The sequence below is a fragment of the Phaenicophaeus curvirostris genome, chromosome 23 (assembly GCF_032191515.1).
Source record: "Phaenicophaeus curvirostris isolate KB17595 chromosome 23, BPBGC_Pcur_1.0, whole genome shotgun sequence".
Taxonomy (NCBI): domain Eukaryota; kingdom Metazoa; phylum Chordata; class Aves; order Cuculiformes; family Cuculidae; genus Phaenicophaeus; species Phaenicophaeus curvirostris.
In genome coordinates this window covers 786,694-794,007 of record NC_091414.1, presented here as the reverse complement: position 1 = coordinate 794,007, position 7,314 = coordinate 786,694, and the positions used below count along the sequence as shown (strand labels likewise).

General features: G+C 66.2%; 2 protein-coding genes across 2 annotated transcripts; one reads left to right on the top strand and one right to left on the bottom strand.

Moving 5' to 3' along the window:
- Positions 1–139: 139 nt before the first annotated feature.
- FAM167B (family with sequence similarity 167 member B) lies at positions 140–2,649 on the bottom strand. Its single transcript, XM_069875026.1, has 2 exons — positions 1,505–2,649; positions 140–678 (listed from the first exon to the last, which is right to left on the bottom strand). The coding sequence occupies exons 1-2, from the start codon at positions 1,796–1,798 to the stop codon at positions 415–417; spliced, it is 558 nt and encodes a 185-aa protein (XP_069731127.1). The 5' UTR covers positions 1,799–2,649; the 3' UTR covers positions 140–414.
- LOC138730149 (myotubularin-related protein 9-like) lies at positions 2,108–6,754 on the top strand. Its single transcript, XM_069875024.1, is given in 12 exon segments — positions 2,108–2,257; positions 3,276–3,617; positions 3,620–3,683; positions 3,930–4,038; positions 4,245–4,370; positions 4,463–4,633; positions 4,743–4,960; positions 5,082–5,243; positions 5,350–5,491; positions 5,578–5,798; positions 6,094–6,245; positions 6,378–6,754. Coding segments are annotated over 11 exon segments (1,842 nt in total). The 5' UTR covers positions 2,108–2,257; positions 3,276–3,304; the 3' UTR covers positions 6,542–6,754.
- Positions 6,755–7,314: the final 560 nt, after the last annotated feature.

The following is a 7,314-nucleotide window of genomic DNA, read 5'->3' as shown; positions in this document are numbered from 1 at the left end:
CCATCCCACGAGCCAGATCCCAAGGGAATGGCTGGGGAGGGCACGGTCCCTCCTGCCACCCCGTGTCCCCACAGCGCAGGGCTGGGAGCCACAGGCGGGCATGCACAAGCGCATCCAAAAATGGGAAAAACATCAGGTCTCACCTTTTCCTCCTTTTATTCCTTCTCAAAGAGCTGCTCCACACTTTTGCTGCTGTGGTTGATGCCACCAGCCTTAGGGACAGGGCACTGGGTGCCCCGAAACACCCTGTGCCTGGTGGGGACGGTGGCATCGCCTGTGGGACTGGGATCCTGGCGCTTGGCTCAGCAGCCCCGGGGAGGGAACCACGAGCCCCACTGGTTCCAGAAGCTCCCATGGGTGCCCGCGAGGCTCCCGTCCGTGCTCGGTGCCAGGCGCTCGGCGCAGTCCCAGGGCTCAGCACAGGGAGAAGCGTCGGGAGTTGATGTTCATGCGGGTGACGCCGATGTGCTTGAGCGGCGTGGAGAGCAGGAAGGCGGCCTTGGGCGGGATGTTGCAGAGCAGGTCCGAGTCTTCCTCGCAGCCCTCGAGGCCGAAGGTAGCATCGTCCAGCATCTCCTTGTGCTGGTGGCACGCCTGCTCCACCTTCAGCTGGTGCAGTCGCGCCCGCAGGCGCATCAGCTGCTGCGCCAGGCGCTGGTCCGCAGCCTGCATGTCCCGCTGCGCGGGGAGACGGGCGTCAGCGCCGGAGCGGGACCCGTGCTGGGCAGTGGGGTGGTGGGCAGGGAGGCTGCGGCTTGGCCGGGGCACAAACCCACCAGGCACCACGTGCACACATGGCCCTGGGACCCGCAGAGCTCCCGCAGCCCCAGGGAGGACACGGGGTCTGTGCCAGGGCCACCGGTGGGTTTGTACCCTCACGGCTGTGCCGCCCGGGGAGAGGTACCCCAGCTGTGCCACACCAGAGAATCACAGAATCATGGAATGGTTCGGGTCAAGAGACCTCAAAGCCCATCCAGTCCCACCCCTGCCATAGGTAGGGACACTTCCCACTGGATCAGGGGCTCCAAGCCCCATCCAACCTGGCCTTGAACCCCTCCAGGGATGGGACAGCCACCCCTGCTCTGGGCAACCTGGGCCAGGGCCTCCCCATCCTCACAGTAAAACATTTCTCCCCAGGATCTCATCTCAAGCTCCTCTCTTTCAGCTCAAAACTCTTCCCCCCTTGTCCCATCCCTGCCCTCCCTGATCAAGAGCCCCTCCCCAGCTTTCCTGGAGCCCCTTTCAGCGGTGACCCCCGCGCTGTGCAGGGCACACGGGCAGCGCCGCAGAACCATCCCCACCTTGCAAAAACCCACCCAGGAGCCCAGCCACGCTGGCAAAGCACCAAAGCACCAAATCACCGCAGCACCAAAGCATCACAGCACGTCCCATCGCTGCTGCGTGAGGCTGTGAGCACTCCCGCTGCCCGCAGGAGCCCCGCGTCTCCATCCCTGCCCTGGCCTCAGCCCACCCCCGTGCCCCCATCGCACCGGGATCTACTCACCAGCTCCGTCCTGACCCACTCCAGAGCCGCCTCCATGGTGGCGAAGCCGCAGACGCTGCCGTCCCGCTGGTCGTGGTGATGCCCAGGGCTCCGCTCTGCCCCCCGAGCCGCCCCGGGGCTCCGGCTGTGCCAGGGCTGCCCCCGCACCCGGGCTTCCCACTCCAGGTAGGAAGGTCTCCGTGTCTGCAGCTTCAGCTTGGCCGCCAGCGCCTTCACGCTGGCCAGGCTCTCCTCCTCCTCCCAGGAGGGCTCCTCTTCCCCCAGCTCCTTGAACTTGAGCTGGCCGAGGGACATCGTGGCACCCGCCGAGGATTCCTGAGCCCTGGGGTCACCTCTCTGTGCTCGAAGCCCCCGCGCAGACGGAGCTGCTGCCCTGCTGCACCCGCAGGGCTGGAGCACCCTGGCCACGACACCCACCCACTGGCCACAGAACCCACTCAGTGGCCACAGAAGCCCACCTGCTGGCCAGGGACACCTGCTGGCTACGGCCACCTACCGGCCACGGACACTGAGCCAATGGCCACAGAACCCACCCACGAGCCAGATGTCCACCCCCCACTGGCCACCGACACCCACTCACTGGCCACCGACACCAACCCACTGGCCACAGCGCTGGCGTCCCCTCTCCCTCGGCTGCTCACGGCTCTTTGCGCTCCCCCCGCAGTGACATCTGGGGACACCAAGGACGATTCCACCGGGCAGGAACTTTCCTTATTGAGACAGCGCAAAGGAAGGAGTTTTTGGTTTTGTTCGGTTGGTGTTTTTTTTCCCTTTTCTTTTCCTTTTTGGCACCGCTGTCCCCAGCGGGGGGTGGGGGGACCCGCGTTCCAGGGAGGAAGCCCCAGCGGGAGGGGATGGGGGAACCCCTGGAGGAGGGTTGAAGGGTCCTACCTGCACCCCCGGGCACTGCCAGCCCTGGGGTGTCCTTCCCGTGCCCCCTGGTCACCTCAAACACCCCAACGCTCCCCGCTGCTTCGGGCTCAGATGCTCCAACTTGCACCCCAAGGTCACCCAGCAGTTCCCTGTTTGCACTCTAAGCTCCCTGCTTGCACCCTATGTCCCTGCCTTCACCCCACAGCCTCCCAGTGTCACCCCAAGATCCTTGCATGCACCCCAAGGTCCCCTGCTTGCACGCTGGCATCCTTTGCCTACACCCGGAGGGTCCCTGCTGGCACTTTGAGGTCCCCTGCTTGCCCCCCGAGCTCCCCACCGGCCACCGCGCGAGCAGGTCAACACGGGGGGTGCTGGGCAGGGGCTTCTGCTCCAGCGCCGGGGGCTGCGGGCGCAGGCAGAGCCCCAGCAGCGGGGGTGAGGCTGGTGCCCGGCTCAGGCAGCAGCGGGTGCAGCCCCAGCAAGGGCAGGAAAGGACCTCGAGCTGCTCCCTGCGAGGCAGCGGTTGCATTTTCGGTTGCGTTTTCATCAGCCCCCAAAACTGGCAGCGCAGAAAAACCCGACAGCGGCAAAACCCCCCGCCCCGCAGCGCTGCCAGCGCCAGGCACCGACCCTGGCGCGGGATCTGGGGCTGCCCGCGAGCCCAGAGCCAGCCAACCCCGCTCTACCCCGTGCCTCAGTTTCCCCATCGGCATCGTCAGTGCTGCTGGGGAGCAAACCGGCCTCGGCGGCCTGCGTTTCGCAGCGAGAACGCTCCGTGGGCTCTGGGTGACGGAGCAAACCCGAGGAGGAGGGCGAGGCTGCGGGGCCCGGCGTGACGCAGGGGGAAGAGCGGGTTTGCAGGCTGGGCCGCTGCAGGATTTCCCCTTTCTCCCTGCAGCCCCGCTGCGGGTCCCCGCGGCCGCCAGCATGGAGTTCTCGGAGCTCATCAAGACGGCGACGGTGGAGCGCGTGCTGCTGTCGCGCGCGGGGCAGCCGGCGGTGCGCGGCACCCTGTGCATCACCAGCCACCACCTGCTCTTGTCCTCCTGCCGCGACGCCCAGCCCGGCGCCCCGGAGCTCTGGCTGCTCATCCGCAGCGTGGACGCCGTGGAGAAGAGGTGGGTGACTCCCCGCAGCCTGCCCCACGCTCCCTCCCGCCCTCGCTCAGCTGCAGATCCCCCGGTGCCACCTTACGAGTCTCACCGCGGGCGCTGGGCATCGACCTCCTCTTCTCCTCCGTGCTCAGAGTGCAGAACGTGGGCTGGCACCAGCCCCCCCGGACTAACGGCTCCCCACGAGACACCAGGTTTGGCTTTTAAGGCTCCCCCAGCTCCGCCAACCCCCCTGCTCTGCGCCAACCCGCCCCGGGCCCAGCGGGTGCTGGCAGAGCAGGTAGAGGGTGGAAATTGCAGCCTCGGAGCGGTGAGAGCGAGCGATGTGGCACACTCGGCTCTCCCAGGGCCAAAGGCAGCTCAGCACTGTCACCTGTCCGTGTGTCCGTCCGTGTGCACGGACCCACAGCCAGCCCTGAGCCCCCTCCTGCCGCCCGCAGGCTCGCCGGCTCCTCCGGCACCATCACGCTCTGGTGCAAAGACCTGAAGGTGCTGCAGCTGGAGATCCCGGGCATGGACGAGTGTCTCAACATCGCCAGCTCCATCGAGGTGAGTCCCGCAGCCCGGGGCACAAAGGGTTGGCAGGAGAAAGCGGCCGCTCGCGGTGTTTGCTCTGGGTCCGTCATTAACCCAGGTAAACACTCACCACCCGGACTGCGTTGGCGCGAGGCGCCCGTGGGGCTGGGCCAGGGCTGGCTCTGCAGACCCTGGGGACACACGGGGGGGTGACATCTCTCCCTTCGCTCTGGCTCCAGGCGCTCTCCTCGGTGGACTCGGTGATGATGACGTACCCGTTCTTCTACAGACCCCAGAGCCCGAGGCTGGAGGAAGGATGGCGCCTCTTCCCCCTCGAGCGGCACTTCCAAGAGGTCTCCTCGCAGGTGAGCGCGGAGGGAGAGACGGGGCCAGGCTGGTGCGGAAGCGATTCCTGCTCGGTGCCCCTGAGGCAGCTCCCGCCTCGCGTCTCCCCCAGACCCACCAGTGGCGGCTGAGCGAGGTGAACCGCGACTTCACCACCTGCCCCACGTACCCTCCTGCTGTCATCGTGCCGGCGGCCGTGGACGACGACGCCTTGCGGAAGGCAGCCCGATTCCGCCAGGGAGGGCGATTCCCCGTGCTCAGCTACTACCACAAGAACGGCACCGTGAGTCCACGGCCCCTCCTGCCCCTCCGCGCCCACCGGGCAAAGGCGGTTTGAAGCCCCCCAAGCTCTGGGGTTCCCCTGGTTCTCGCTGCCCGTCCCTCACCCGCAGGCGATGCTCCGCAGCGGCCAACCCCTGACCGGCCCCAACCGAAGGCGCTGCCGCGAGGACGAGCTGCTGCTGGGGACGGTGCTGGACGAGGGGCAGCGAGGCTTCATCCTCGACACGCGGTCAGCCCAGGCGGCGAAGCAGGCTCGCATGACGGGGGGTGGCACGGAGCCCAAGTCCTGCTACCCAGGCTGGAGGAGGCTGCACCGGCCCCTGGAGAGGTGAGGGGCTGCGCCGAGGCCTGGCGCTCTCGTGACACGGGTGATCACGCCGCCTGCCAACGGCACAGGGACTCCCGGCCTCCCCAGAAAAGACTATGACACCACTTACCTGCCCTCGCAGAGGCCGCCCGCTGCAGGAGAGCTTCACAAAGCTGGTGGAAGCCTGCAACGACACCTCGATGAGCATGGACCGGTGGCTGAGCCGGCTGGAGAGCTGCCGCTGGCTGAGCCACGTCAAGGCGGCCCTGAGCACCGCCTGCCTGGCCGCCCAGTGCATGGACAGGTAAGGGGGCCCTGCTGGCCCCTAGCAACGCTCCCAGCGCGGCACAAGCCATGGGAACCACCCCGGCACAGCTGGCATCGCCCTAACCAGCCGTGCTTGGCGGCAGGGAGGAGGCCAGTGTGCTGGTGCACGGGGCGGAGGGGACAGACACGACGCTGCTGGTGACGGCGCTGGCCCAGGTGATCCTGGACCCGTCCTGCCGCACGCTGCTGGGCTTCCAGGGGCTGCTGGAGCGGGAGTGGATCGAGGTGAGAGAGAGCACCGGGGCATCTCAGCACGGCTGGGCATCCCCCTCCTCCTCCTCACCTGCGTTGTCCCCTCGGGGCTCCCCCAGGCCGGCCACCCCTTCCACCTCCGCTGCGCCCGCTCTGCCTACTCCCACGCCCGGCCGAAGCAGGAGGCTCCACTTTTCCTCCTCTTCCTCGACTGCGTGTGGCAGCTGAGCCGCCAGTTCCCCTTCTCCCTGGAGTTTGACGAGCGCCTTCTCCTCACCCTCTTCGACAACGCCTACGCCTCTGCCTACGGCACCTTCCTCTGCAACAACGAGAAGGAGAGGCGAGTGGAGTGGGAAGAGGACAGAACAGCCCCTTGGGAGCGATGCCAGGGTCACCTGCCCTCCCTGATCCAGAGCCCCTCCCCAGCTTTCCTGGAGCCCCTTTTAGCCCTGGAAGCTGCTCTAAGGTCTCCCCACAGCCTTCTCTTCTCCAGGCTGAACCACCCCAACTCTCCCAGCCTGTCCTCGTCCGGGAGGTGCTCCAGCCCTCACATCATTTCCACAGCCTCCTCTGGCCTGGCTCAGCTCAGCCTCAGCCCCACATCCAGGCCTGAACGGTGTCTCCACTCTCCCCAGGTCCCTGTGCAAGGTGAAGGAGAGCACGGTCTCCCTCTGGGGTTGGCTGAACCAGCCCAACGAGAGGAAGAAGTACCTGAACCCCCTTTACTCGCCCAACGCGCTGGTCATCTGGCCGTCCGTGGAGCCCCAGAGCATCCAGCTCTGGCAGGGTGAGCTGGGCCCAGCCTGCGGCATCCCGGCTCCGGCTCAGAGCAGGATGAGTTCAAAGAGTTGCTCTGCTCTTCCCTCTCTCAACAGGGGTATGGCCCGGCTGAAGTAACACACAGCCCCTTCTCTCCTAGGGTTATTCCTCCGATGGATCCGTTCATCCCAGTACCTGGATGAGGCCTGGGCAGAGATCCAGCAGTTAGTAGAGAGCAGCGATTCCACGGCCAACGAGAGCGCTGGGAACAGGCTAAGCCAGTCCCTCTCCAACCCCGCTGCTCCGGTGGACAACAAAAGATGAAGGGCAGCGTGGACAATCCGGTCTCTGCGATTGCCCTCCACCCCATCCCTGTGGGCTGTGGGGCCAGGGCGAGGCTGCAGCTTTCCGTGGAAAGCGCTGTGCAGGACACAGGCCCCACGGAGCCTGGAGGGGGACACGGAGGCCCTTCCGCAGCCTCTGGGCTGCACAGACAGAGCTGGTTTCAGTAAAGTAGTCTCTCTCGCATCCCCCGCCTCTTTCTGCGCTTACACAGGGGCCCAAACAGCCCTGCTCCCTCCCAGGAGGGGCTCATCCCCGTGGGATGTGAGCAGCGCTCCCGCCTGCACCGCTGGCAGAGCAGGAGGGCAGGAGAGCCCAGGCAGCACAGCAAAAACTGAGCTGCAGAACACACCAAACCTGCAGCACCCCTTCCACAAGGAGCACGCTGGCTGCAGTTTAAGCGCTGAATCAGTCACTCTGAGCTGGGAGCCAGACTGGGAATCTGCCCTTGAACCCAGTTTTGAGGAAGGAAAGAGAGAGGAACCACCCCTGCAGAGAGAGCAGGGTGAGAGGGGAGGAGGAGGAGGATCTGCAGCACCAGCACAACAGCGCAGGAAATAACTGTTCCATGAGGAAAGTTGGCTGAGAGTCAGTCCAGCAAATAAACACAGCACCGGCGCGTGTGGAAAACAATCCCCGGCTGCTGCGATCCAGCCTGTTCACACTCGGGGGCCGGGCCCGAGACAGAGCTGCAATCCCCCTGGGAAAGAGTGACCTGGGTGGAGAGGGGCCTGGAGGAACCAGGGCAGGGAGCT

Bases quoted from the DNA above. Each gene is read 5' to 3' on its own strand.
- FAM167B (XM_069875026.1), bottom strand. From the start codon at position 1,798: ATGTCCCTCGGCCAGCTCAAGTTCAAGGAGCTGGGGGAAGAGGAGCCC. The intron at 679-1,504 runs GTGAGTAGATCC...CTCCCCGCGCAG, and splicing joins AGTGGGTCAGGACGGAGCTG to CGGGACATGCAGGCTGCGGA.